The sequence below is a fragment of the Astatotilapia calliptera genome, chromosome 13 (genome assembly GCF_900246225.1).
Source record: "Astatotilapia calliptera chromosome 13, fAstCal1.2, whole genome shotgun sequence".
NCBI classification, from domain to species: Eukaryota; Metazoa; Chordata; class Actinopteri; order Cichliformes; family Cichlidae; genus Astatotilapia; species Astatotilapia calliptera.
The window spans coordinates 19,067,933-19,081,872 of NC_039314.1; the positions used below are offsets into that span (position 1 = coordinate 19,067,933).

Consider the following 13,940-nt stretch of genomic DNA (forward strand, 5'->3'; position numbering starts at 1 on the left):
TGGGAAGGAGTGAAGGGACATTTGAGGAAACAGATGCTCACATATGACTGATGGCTCAATGGAGCCTGATTGTGTACACAGAGACAGAGCTGTATTGATGAATACAACCGAAAGCAAAGCTTATCAAGCACCAAACTCCAGATGTTGTTAAATGACTAATCAGTGATTTGCAGAATCTGCCTTACAGAGAACAGAAATTTACCTTCAGCTCGGATTAATTGCCTTCACCCCAGGCAGTGTTCTCACCTGGGCATCTGTTCCTCATGCTATGTGATCTTGGCCTGCTGTGAAACAGACTGTTGTTCATGCTCCATGTGAAATCTCCCATCAACACGCCTATGAAAATTGAAGGGATGACTGAATAAAGAAAGATAGGCAAGGGAAAATAAAAATGTAAAATAGGCATTAGAAAGAAACCTAAGACAAGGGCTGAGAAAATATTTAAAACTGAATGAAATTCAAATCAGGCTGCTTTATGCAAGATTAGAGTGAGCAAAGCAAACCCAACATGACCATCTGTTACCAGTGCAGAGAATTTAGCTTTGTTGGGGTGTCTCCCTGTTTTTCTTGGATTACATATTAGGGCTTTTCCACTTTATAACCCTAAGTGTTTGATGATCGATGTGATCTTTTTCTCTGTGGGTGGCACATAGTGCTAGAATAATTACTCCATTTAGACAGTTAGCGAAAAAAATATCAATCATTTCTGTGGTCTCTTTTCTTAAGCAAAATTATTCATTGATGATGTGTAGTAACACTGCAATGCTAGTAAACAAATATTGAATTCTGCATATTAGCGAGACAATTCCCGAGCCTTTCTGCTTTAATAAATACAAAAATGTTAAATTGCCTATGTGCACCGAATAAATAAAATCTATTATTTTGGACATGTTTTATTGATCATGCTTTTACTGAACTGTCCACACATTAATATGAGTGAATAGTGGGTATCAATGCAATGGCTGTTCTTTTGTATTGCATTTTAGGCAGTCCTTTGCGGTGTTTTTATTGTACATGTTCATAACACAGTGATGAGTAAACCACAATGACGATTTTTTGATTTCTCTATTTTAAGGCAGTATAAACTGTTTTGTTTTGTTGGTCAAAAAATAAAATAAATACAAAAACTCAGTGGTTGCCACCATATTACTCAACAGCTCTGCTGGTAAGCGGGCAAACATTTACCTCGAATGAATAACTGAGGACGTTGTATATAAGTTTATAATGACGTTAACAGTTTTGTAAGCAATAATGAAACAACAATTTACCATACCTCCAAAAAAGCTGTGGAATTACAAATAACAACAAAGACATAACTGCAATGTTTCATGCAAAGTGCATTCGCCTTTGTCCACCACATGCACTCTTTCCCCATCCTCCGTCTTTCTTTCTCTCTGAATGAGTGGTGGCAGTGCGCCAAAGTTGTCTTTGTGATAGCGGTCCCAGACTGTGTTGCTGTGGTAACTCATATGGTAACCTCAGAGAAACTTAAGATTCATTGCATCTATTCAACAACCTTGGCAGCACCAGCTCAATAACTTTCCTCACCTATCTGCTGGGTCTTTTTTGTTTTTTGAATGCCCAAATGGTGTGCTGCTGCTGCTGCTGCTGCTGCTGCTGCAGTGTAAAGCTTTTTACTAACTTTGTTTGCATTGAACCACAACAATGTTTTGTCCTTGTCAGTTGATGCTTCCCATTGCTATTTTTTGTAATCTTAAAAAAGTTTCACTTGTCTTTGAGAAACTGTTTACAGCACACTGCCTGCATGTTCTTATCCTCCACATGGGATTTGTACATTCATTCGGTGTATAAATGCATCAACCTGTCCAGGAGAGTTGATCCGTTTCTATTGACAACTTTGAGAGGTTTTTCTTTGTGAAATACTGAGCTTATTTAAAAAAAAATCCAAATAAATAAATAAAAGGAAAGAAAATGTGAACGTGAGCATTTTGGTTCCAAGTGATAAAATCATTAAGATAATGCCTTTTGACCTTGGACCTACTGTATTGTTACATGTTGGAGTTTTTGTAAACTACTGCTGCTTGTGGAGGGAAAAAATAGAACTGTTATCTCTGAGCCTCCACCACAGGTTCTGCCTCATTCATGGATCCAAGGACTTCAGTTCAGAAGGAAATGAGATCAACCAACTGCAGAGATTGTTTTATCTAGTAGACCTGTCATGCTATATAGCCACAGGTTCATTTCAGTCTGCTCTCCTGCCGCCTTAGGCAGCCAGACTCTGACTGGGTAATCCACCTGTTTTGATGCTGCGCTTAAAATAAAATAATCCCCAACTTCTGTGTTCATAAGCTTTAATAATGTCTGTTGTGCATATCTCTGAATTCTCTGTGAGCATACGGTCTTGCAATATGATTGATAATTGTTGTGTGCGCTGTGTGACATGTAATGATGAGAATGCCTGTGCAGTGTGTACGAATGCAACGTCTCATGATGTGAAAGTGATGTACTTCAGGGGAATCGTTCCTTGTCCTCAGATAACACTGTCAAGATAATACTATTCAACTCGTGCAACTGGTGCAGCAAGAGTCACCCATCACAACAGGGACAGCAAGACCAAGAGGAGAAAAAGAAGAATAGGAGTGGTTTTAATGTCCTCAGCAGCACAGCTAGGAAGCTAGTAATTTTATTGTTTAATGTAAAGTTTATATGGGTAATAATGTTCCCATTAAGAATGTCTCAAAAATAAGTTCATTGAGTGCAGAGGTTTAAATCTAGGTCAACCTCTAGATGAATAGCAATCATGTGTTAAAGTGTGAAACCACTTCTTGCAGCCTATAGGTTGTACAATAATCCAAAAATGAGTGAACTGTGACTCATATTTGGAAAATTTGCTTCAAATGTTAAGATGATAGTTGCTGACAGCAATTTTCAAGCCGTGTTTGTTAATTCCCACAGGGGTACCTCATCCCTCCAAAATGCATCCAGTCACTGAACTGTAAAACGGTTCAAAACACCTAGACCAAATTGTTTTACAGTTACATGTAGGTAAGAATTCCAAGGTTCACTTGATAAACCTTGTTGTAAAAGTTGTTGCTGTTGCTGTTTCTATAAATGAACGGTGAACATTCCCCATCACGACAGCAAAACAGCTTTTTAAAAATTTCTTAAGACATTCAATAACATAGCTTAATGGACACCTTGCTGATGTGCTTACTATATAACCTTTTTAATCAATGATTCTTTTATTTACTTGCTATTCTTAGGAATAGCCCATCTCATAAGTGCGCTTGCTGCATTTAAGAGAGGCTAAAAGAAATCTAAGAGGGCAGCATTGATTTACAAACCTAGTTTGAAATGTTTTTTGCTGAAAATGGTGCTTCAAAACATTCTGATTGCACCCTGAGTACCCTCCGTGATAGTCTTTGAAGTGCTTGAAGCCCTGTGCTGAAGCTCAGTATGTGCTTATATCCGGAGCTTTGTTAGTCACTTCATACGTACTGAGTCCTGTGCCATCATTATTCAATGATTCACACTGTGCAGCCAAAACACTCACTCTTATCTGTTAAGAGGCTGCAGAGACACAGTCAGACAGCTCTGGGTGGGTGGATGGGTGGGGGACAAAGAAAGAGAGAGATAGAGAGGCTCTTGCTCCCCCTCCTTCTCTCTTGTGGAAACGACTTCCGTCTCTTCCTCGCAACATCGCAACATGAAGCCTGAGAGCATCCCGACTCCAAGAGCTTTAGATCCTGAATATTCACGCTGGTGGCATTTTACCATGTGTAGGCGGTTTGCAGAGATAGGAGGGAGAGTGTGTGAAGTATTGATCAATGTTGCTGTTGTCCTTGTTTGCTCTGTGGCTCACAGTACCATCCAACTTTTAGAGAAAGGTAGACTGAGACAGGTTGCCACTGTAAAGTACAATTGTTCCAAAGGGATGAACTAAATGCATTTTGGATTAATTTAGAAAGATTTTCTAAATCAAGCCTGAACATTGTACCAAATCTACTTAAAATCTACTTAAAAGCACAGAGAATGACATTGAGCATTTTGTTATTCTACAGTCCCACTACACATGACCAAAATTATTGCAACTATATGTGCAATATACTTGCAATCTTCTTGCCTTTGAAATGGTTGCTTTGGAGACAGGGAGGAAGTCTGTAACCACTCGCAGTCAGTTGCTGTCTTCAAAGCGAATTTGTTGCATCAAGGCGGCGACATCTCGATGTAACATGGAGTCAGTCCGCTATTAGTTTATGACCGAATGGGGTCAAGATAGCAGTTACATGAAATATATGTGTCATAATAAAAAATTAACTGTTTATAAATTTATTGATAAAATTGTGAAAATTGTAACTCCATCGTAGTTTGTTTGCATTCATAGTCCAGCCACAAGCTCCTAGATTTGACAGAAATACTGACATTGTTACTATTGTGTAATTACTACACAAATAGTGATGTAGTGACTGCTCCAGTCTCTGAATGTTAAAAATAAATTCAATAAAGTCTCCAATTTTTCTTAGTCAGCTAGAGCTTCCACCATTTCTATCAGTTTACTTTACCTGTTTTTGATTTAGACATTCACATCCTTAAATTTCCAAATAACCAGTAGTCATGAAAGAGGAATACAAGTAGTGAAAGTTACTGATTGCAGCATTGACCATTAAAATAAAATATTATATCTCAGATTAGAATGTGGGGTATTGGACTGTGGACTCCTTTAGGGGAGAAGATTGGCATGCAATTGGTGTAACATTGCTATTTATACAAACTCGTCTGGTGTCCCAGATATTATTCACATGTGAGAATAACTAAAATCCAACAACAAACAACAGAAATTCAAGGAGGATTGCCAGAAGCAGTTCAGGTAGAGCTTTTTTTTTAAATTAAAGCTAAGATCTTGTTAATGTGTGAGAGATTAAAGATGTTTTTAGAACTGTATTTTAGTGCTACAGGTAATTCACATGGTACTGTGGGAGCAAGAGATTAACAAAATAGACAAAAATATGCATTTCACCCGGTTTTTATTTTTATTTCCATTTCTAGGTGTCTAGGTCCAGACTAATCTGTCAGCTCTTTAATATTTGCACGTGCTCTGTCATTCTCAGTTCGCTTGTAATCACTAATTTTGATCATTTTCATCTTCAGAATTTTAGCCATGGGTCTTTATCGTATAATTATACATTCACAGCCGGCTCATGAACTGTCAAACAAAAAAGTCGTTAACATAGCTTGTGCATAATCAAAACAGTTTCTTTCTCACTGATATGGCCAAGAAATTCATTTTCACCTAAACAAAACCCACATCTATATGAAATGCAGTTGTATTTATTCATATTGTGTTGAATTTCCCTCATGAGCTGAGCTGATAAGTCATACTGTATGTGTGTTATATAAAAGATGGAGAGGAAATTAAATTGAAGGAGATGAGCGATGAAGTCAGACCTGCAAGAACAACACAACCCTTCAGTGTAGCGCACAGTTATTGTCATGTCAAAACACCAAACACAAAGTTAGATTTGCTTGAATACAAAAAAACCCACTGAAAATAAATTACAGTGAAACACCTGTACGAAACATAGCACTTTGGAGCTTTCACTTGCCGCATAGTTTTTGGGAAAAAGACAATAGCAGCAAAATATATTTAACTTAAGGTACTCCTTCATATCCACTGAGAAGGACAACGTCATCTCATAGGATATGCATAAACAACTGGTGTTTTCACTACCTGTGCCTGTGTGGGCGGGTAAGTTAGAAGCAAAAAAGACAACGGTAAGAATCACAACAGTATAAAACATGCGTTTAACAGTAGCATTTTAGCTTTTTTGATGCCTCCATGCAGTTTTTTTGTTTTTTGGAGCCAGAAGTGAACCATATTCATAAACTGAATAGGGGTGCTTTTGCAAAGACACACTTATTGGCCAGTTAGTGCTAACTACTGGGCTAAGATGATACTAGAATTCAATTCTAGTTTAATTGTTTAATTCTAAACAAACATCTTGGACAGTCTGTACAACAAAACAAGCCATAATATTAATCAGATAATCCACTAAATTAGACACATAGAGCACACACATAGTGAAGAGGTGCAATTTAATGATTAATGAATTTCATGACCTATAAATGTGAAAGCATTTTTTTTACCATGCTGAACCATGCATTTTGATCCTGTAAAGTTGGATATTTTAACAGGAGTCTATGACTTTTTTTTTTTTTTTTTTTTGTGTCCCGTTTGGATCTTTAGCCATCAGCAAGATAGACAGCGCACAATGTGCTTTGAGGCAGCAGCCAAGAAAGCTGTAGTCTGCGTCTGTGAATACCCGTGTGTACACCTGTGTGCATACCAACAGGAGTCTATGACTATTGGCTCAACGACTAGAAAATTAGCAGTTTTTGGTGCTTCTGGCTTGACTGTTCAGCTTGGAAGTCTACTGCTTGATTAAAATAAACTTTTTATAAAAAATTAAGTCCATCATTTATTAAAATGCAAAATTCTTAATTAAAATCTAAAACGTTATCGGTAAAAAAAAGTCATGTACGCTGCATATCTTCCTGTTTGCAGTATTACTGCGATATAGTTACAATATAGGTTTGCAGTCATCCATGTCATGGTAGTCGAGAGAGGTTGAAAAAAGTCGCAGCTTTTTAATGCAATCACACTATTCATACATTTTACAAATAATGCCATTATTAAATAGTAGAGTTAAAGTGGACAAACCTTGATAGAATCACTACAACTGAGGTTTGTGTGGTGGGTGGACCAAATAAAATGTGTTGATTTCTACGTACATATTTTCCATGTGTATATTTTTACACTGAGGGAAGAGTTTAGGGAGGTAGCTTGGCATCCAATTGTGGTGACGCGTCAGCACTATGCTCTGCTCTGCTTTGCTCCCTTCTGGGTGTTCTTGGAAACATGTCTGCCTTGTGTTGCCCTGCCAGGCCCTCGAGACGACTCCCAGTGCATTTCCATCTTTGCCATGTGTGCAAATGTTTGTGTGTTTGCATGTGTGCCAGTATGTGGCTGTACACCTGTTTTTGTCATTTTAACTTAATGTTAATGCCGAAGACAATACAATATATTTTACAGTACTGATACTATTTCTAATGTTTGTCTCTGTTCTGCCCAGTTCATGTATGTGGTGGTTTGAGTATATAAATATAATGCAATGGATAATAATAATAAAAATTCACTGCTAGAACTCCAAAATTCAATAGAGACTGCAGAATCCAATAAGTGCAGCTTACTGGTGCTTTTATGTGACAAATGACACACATCAGAGAGATTTGTCAAAGGAGAGGCAGAAATCTGACAGCTGTGATGGTTAGTCACTAACTTTCTCGCCTTACTCTCTGTCCCCTGGAGACGTGGCTGAACCACACAGAAACATGTTTGTATCTGTTGTACCTCTTTCTCTCTTGCACACACACAACCTCCACTTACTTATACAAGTTCACAGAAAGTACTCACTCTCCCTTCTCTTCCACTGTCCCTGTCTTGTGCAGATGGAGGAGGTAATAGCACGCATGCAGGATGAGAAAAATGGCATCCCCATCAGAACAGTGAAAAGTTTTCTAACCAAGATTCCCAGTGTTTTTTCAGGTGAGTTTTCTCTTCTCTTCTCTTCTCTTCTCTTCTCTTCTCTTCTCTTCTCTTCTCTTCTCTTCTCTTCTCTTCTCTTCTCTTCTCTTCTCTTCTCTTCTCTTCTCTTCTCTTCTCTTCTCTTCTCTTCTCTTCTCTTCTCTTCTTTTCCATTTATTGACTCAGACTCACCTGTTTTTTGGTCTTGAGATGCAGGCAAGATGCAATAAGCAATATAACTATTGCTTAAAAATGTTTTCATTAACACTGGCTGTTTTTGTGATCTGAATGCACTGTTTGGTTTTGCTAGAAGTCTCAGAGGTTTTGTGCATACAACCAACAGTGACATGTGAAGAGATCTAAAAAATGTTTTAACAGTGAGCAGAAATAAATGAACACAAGCACATAAATTTAAATCGCTAACTTAAGCAAGAAACACCTGAAATATCAATGGATATTTCGGGCTTGAAAAAAGGAACTAGCAGTCATCACATGACAAGTCTTCCATACAGAGCATGCAGCTGTATTGATTAATTTTAGATCTGGCCTATATAATTGCATAATTCTGTATAAAATATGCAAACAGCACAGCTAGCAAGCAGCTTTACCAGTTACATCTGCAGGAATGGAACAGAACTGCAACATATGGTGACAAGTTCTGTTGCTCTGCATGATTGCATACAACCTGATTTTCAATAAATGTGGGATAATGTGTGTGACAGGATAAAGGACCCACGCACACAGTGTTGCATGTTGTAAGGTATTTATTTACAGTGTATCCCACATCTCTGTGCAGCTTTCCAGCTGCGTCCCTGTGCTCTGCAAACCACACACAGCTCCCCCGTCAGGTCCTGGCGTCCTACTCAAATAGGGAAAGCATGATTAGACAATGGTCATCAGCTGTTCTGGTCAGCCTCCTCTGATACCACACCTTGCAAGTGAGAGAGGAAGTCAGCCATGACTACGGACCACCTTGAACAAAAGGCTGGAGAGCCAGATACCACCGAGTGATCTAGACGTTGGCATCCTTCATGCGATGGAGCCACTGTAGCCGGGCGTGATCCGAACAGAGGCTGAAATGGCAGTCCAGGAGGTAATAGCGAAGAGAGTCAACAGCTCACTCTTTTTCTACTGTACTGTACCTGGCCTCCTGCTCTGACAAATCGTGCTGATGTATAGAGCAGGGCGGTCAATCCCCCCTTATCTCCTGGGACAAAGCTGCCCCCAGCCCCAGCCCAGGGAGGGAAAAGTTAGGAGTGTAGAGCAAGAATTCTTTACCTGCAAGAATGCTGCCTGGCACTGCTCCAAATCTGGAACACCCTTTTGGGTGAGATCAGTCAAGGGGCTGGTCAGGTCTGTGAAGCTGCACACAAAACTGGGCGTGGTAAAGTAGATAAACCAGCCCCAAGAACCGCCTCACCTGTTTTTTGGTCTTGAGATGCAGGCAGGATGCGATAGGAGTCGTTTTACCCATATGTTGACACACCTGCCCGCCTCCCAAATGGTACCCCAGATACTGTACCTCCCTCTGTCCAACCATACACTCCTTCTGGTTTGCCGTGAACCCCGCCTGCCTCACGGACTCCAGTACCGTGGCCACACGCTGCACATGCTCCGCCTAGGTGTCACTGTGGATGATGACATCATCCAAGTAGGAGCAGCACCCGGTCCATGAGGCACTGGAAGGTGGGTGGGGCTCAGAACAAATTGAGCAGAAGTGTCTCATATTGGTACAAACCATATGGAGTGGAGAAGGGCGTTTTTTTTCCTTGGACTCTGCAGACAAGGGAATCTGCCAGTACCCCTGGTTAAATCCAGTGTTGTGAAAAAAATGAGCATTGTCTAACCGGTCCAGGAGCAACCTGTGGGATTGGGTAGGTATCAAACACTTCATTCACCTTGCGGTATCAACAGAGAACTGTATAGAACCACCTTTCTTCACCACAAGAACTATGGGGCTACTCCACGCACTCTGTCTTCTCTTACTCCCAGTTATACCATTTCAGCAAATTCCCCCTGAACAATTTGCCTCTTATGTGCAGGTAACCTGCAGGGCTGTGAATGCACCGTCATGCCAGAGTGCATTTCAAAATGGTGCTCTGTGAGAAGGGTATGACTGGGCAGGGGAGAGAACACATCTTCAAATCACTGTTGCAATGCAGCAACATCTGCTCTCTGGGCCTGTGTGAAATGGTTATCATAATCGGGTAGGCAGGAATGGTGGAATTTGGCCCCTCAATCCTCATCTCTGTATTTAACCAGGCTCACCAGAGAAGTGGTTTCTTGGGCTTGGGGCATATTCTCTTGTGATAACCTCCCCAGTGTGTATAGCTCAGCTCTTAGGTCTAGAGCGTATTGAATCTTAGCTGGGCTTGGACATTCATGCCAGTTTTCTTTAATCAGGTCTTATTCAGTCTTATTAAGTCTTATTCAGTCACTCCACCAGCCCTTCAGTCTGAGGGTGGTAGGTGCTGGTCCAAACAGGTTTAATGTCCAGTAATTCCTATGGCTCTTTTAGTGTGCGAGACATGAACGATGGCATAGGTGAAAGGTTGGTCCTTATAATTCCCAGGTGGGAGTCCCAGTGGTTGACTACCACCTGGCAGACATCTTTGAAGCTGTTCCTCGCTGCTGCAGTCAAGCTGAGAACTGCTGCCGGGGTTTTGCAAGAAAGCACCTGGAGCAACCTCATCACCCACTCCTCCTTTAGCCAGAAACATGCCTCCGCTGTGGCCTGAAAGACCTTGTCGAAGGTCTGTGGGTCATCTCCCTCCCCCATGCTGTGAAAGGACGTCACTGTGGCCGGTGCTGGTGAGGAACCAGCTCAGGCAACTCTCTGCAACACTTTTGTCTGGTGTCCAGACTGGTCCCACAGCTGTTCCAATCGACGGTGATGCACCGCTGCCTGCTCTCGATGCATCGCCATCACTGCTCTCCTGCAGATGAGCTACAAACCACACCCCAGCACAATGTGTAAAATGTAAACAAAAACAGGATTAAATTATTTCTAAGTCAATAAAACAAAATAATATTATTTTGTCAGTGATATGGCAACAAAAATAATACGATAATAACATTTTGAATATTGAAGCTAAAACATTTGTATGTTCAGTTTTAATGCTGAACAGGGGCATATTTATCACCGTACCCCTGATTCTTTTATCCATATCCTGCAAGTGTCTCCACTGAAGACTCCAGACTGTAGTTTTTATAGTTACTGCTTGAGTTTTTAATGCATTGATGCCTGAGGACCAGAAGATCAAAGCAATTCACTACTGTTTTTTGACCTTGTCCCTTACAGGGATGTCTGTGGATTTTCTGATTCTTGTGATTGGATAATAAAATGAAATCCTCAAAGTGTTTCTTTATGTTGAAAAATGCAGTCCTTGTATTGTTGAACTATTTGCCCATGCAGGCTTTCATAGAAGGGTGAAAAGGTAAATCGATTGCATTTTTATAGCATCACAGACAATTCAAAGTCTTTTATACCGCAAGCCAAAAATTCACCCCTTGATGTATACATCCACACAGGACTTTTTCTATCAAACACTTACACAACAATGATACATAAAGAAAGTTTTCAGGACCTAAAAATCAATGTTTTCTGTTTTTACTGGCATTTCCCCCCATTTTTCTGTGTTGTGCATGATACCTACTCCAATAGATTGTGCCACTATTTCATACCAAGATGCTTGATATGTCTGTGATACAAGAGGTCTGTGTGTGTGTGTGTGTGTTTTCAGTGTGTTTTTGCTGTATTGCATTTATATTTTTAAGTGAGCAACAGAGCCATGGCTTACAAAATGTCTGGCTGCTGGTGAAAATATTTCTATAGATGCTCAGAAATGTCATATCACAGAGGTCAATAAACACTTCATATTTCTGTTTTTTTTTTCAAAGCGATGTTATGGCATGAACCATTTACAGTTCATTCAAAAGCCTGAGTATAATTTTGTCCTTTATTTATCCTTAATTGTTATTATTATTAATATTATTGTTATTATTATTGTTTATTCTTTATTTAAGTATCAGCTTTATGTTGATTTTATGATTTTATTTTGTGTAGAAGATATTTTCCTTTACATTACAGTGTAAAATTATTTTTACAGCTTTTAATAATAATAATAATAATAATAATAATAATAATAATAACACAATACAATAGTACAGTTTCATACTGTATATAAATTAAGATAGATTTTCTTTCTATTATGTATAAGCATTAATGGTCAGCTGTTAATGCAACTGTGTGCTGTAGTATTTAAACAATACTTCATATATAATTTATTTTAAGAATAACATGGTGATTGACAATAGACAACTTCAGCTTTTGCTGGTTTTTCATGTTATTGACTTATTCTGAGGCATGCATGCATTTGTACCCACACACACACACACACACACACACACACACACACACACACACACACACACACACACACACACACACACACACACACACACACACACACACACACACACACAGAAGAGTACAGACCAATCTATGGTCATGATGTTAATTAATTCAGAGAACAGCCTTGTCAGAGGATTATCTTACACATCTCATTTAAGCTCTCTCTTTGAAAGTGGGTCAGATTTGGTAGTGTGAAAATGAGGTTGTATTAATGATGTTAATCCATGGAAAATCTCATCTGGTTATGGGGCTCCAAAACGCAAAGGGGTGCAAGACAAAATGAAGACAGACTGAGAGGGAGCTCGATGGACAGAGATACAGCCACGGGGCTCGAATGTCTCCCTGCATGAATTCCCTCATGTCTCCATTTCACACCTTTTTTTCCCTGCCGTCTGTGGCTTTCGTCTGCACACACACACCTTCACCTGTCAGTATGACAGACAGTAATAATAGCTTGCAAAATATATATTTAACCAAAGTGCCAAAGTCACATGGTGCGCAGTGGTGTGAAAATGCCTGGGGACGGAGGATGCTGTTCTAAGATTTGAATGTGATTCATTTTCAGGTGGAGAAGAGGCTAAATAGCATCCATCATGTAAAATGTTTCTCCATTCCAGAAAAATGGCAAAAGGAATACACAAATCATCTGCAAACCACAAGCATTACTCAGATGTTTCAGTTGTTGATGATAGTTTGTTTAAAATAGGGCCACAGCATCTTCCTCCTAATTCTTCTCAGGTTTTTGCTTTTGTGCTCTCGTTTAAACCCTCTTTCACTGTTTAGACAATATTCTGATCTGTTCTCATTTTAGATCCTGCCACGCATGTCACAATCTGTATAAGACGCTTCAAGTCAGATAGATTATTTTAATATACTACAAAATATAGGCGTCATTATCCAATTGTATCTCTCTCTGGTCATTTATATTTATGGACGTCACACAAAAAGAGCCAGCTTGGAGAGGTACACAGAAAAAAAAATGGTAATGGATCACCTTTTACCCACCTACATGGTGCAAGGTGAGAGGAATTGGTATGCACTGTGATGATGAGGAGGGTTGACTAGGGTTAAGAGTTTCATTGTTTTCCCTTTCATTTGCATCTCCTGCAAAATGTGCTCCAGCACAGCGTGAGCATATTAGATATGTAAGTGAGTCATATGTATATGCTTTTTTCTATTTTAGGTTCTGATATTGTACAGTGGATGATGAAGAATCTGGACATTGAAGATCAAGGTAAAAGCCAAACACTGAAATGCTTATTACTGGTGTATGTATAACACCGAAGTTGCCCTTTTGACATCAGGGTCAGCAAATAGATCGGCAGTAGTGGACAGCTTGTGAAAGCAATTTATCACATGTTTTCCACAATTTGTGCCAATATTAAAGTTGACCTATTGTGCTTTATATATAGACACTGTAACATTGTATTATTGGAAAACATTGAGTGTATGTAACCTCAAGTAACCCCAATAATCCAGCGCTCAGTTTCGCAAAGCTGTTTCTGCTCTTTGCTCTGTATGATATCCCTAATGTGAACACACACAGACGTGCTGTTCATATATTTTCTTTGTAAAGCAGAGCCAATCAGAAGAAAGCAAGCTTAAAGGAAGAAAGAAAGGACTGAAAGGACACTGGATTAACTGAGAGGTTTTGCAAATGCACTGAATTAAAAGAACAAGATTAAAATATTGTTACTAACAAAATTGTGGCATATTTTTACTGGAGCCACTTTGCTAAAATCTAAATAAATACAGCCACTAATGCACTTCCATTTTCATTTCCCAAACATCAGTTTTCTCAAATGGCCCAATTAATACTAAAAATACGAAATTTCAGGATGGCATCATTACAACTGTTTATACCATTCCTCGTGTTTGCTGGTGGCGTAAATGAGAGGACAAGTGCTGGTTAGATGCTGAATAACTTGAATCCAGATGTGTTGTCACTTAGCTCTAAAATAAGGAGTAACACTTGACTTACTT

The 13,940-nt window shown here is 39.4% G+C and overlaps 1 protein-coding gene across 2 annotated transcripts in view; it reads left to right on the forward strand.

The window, feature by feature from the left end:
• The window catches only part of rgs7a (regulator of G protein signaling 7a), a 50,763-nt gene that overhangs the window by 18,161 nt on the left and 18,662 nt on the right, over positions 1-13,940 (forward strand). For both annotated transcript variants that reach the window (XM_026189974.1, XM_026189975.1), the window contains exons 3-4: positions 7,468-7,564; positions 13,141-13,191. In XM_026189974.1, coding sequence (XP_026045759.1) covers positions 7,468-7,564; positions 13,141-13,191 — 148 coding nt within the window. The remainder of the gene's footprint in view (positions 1-7,467; positions 7,565-13,140; positions 13,192-13,940) is intronic.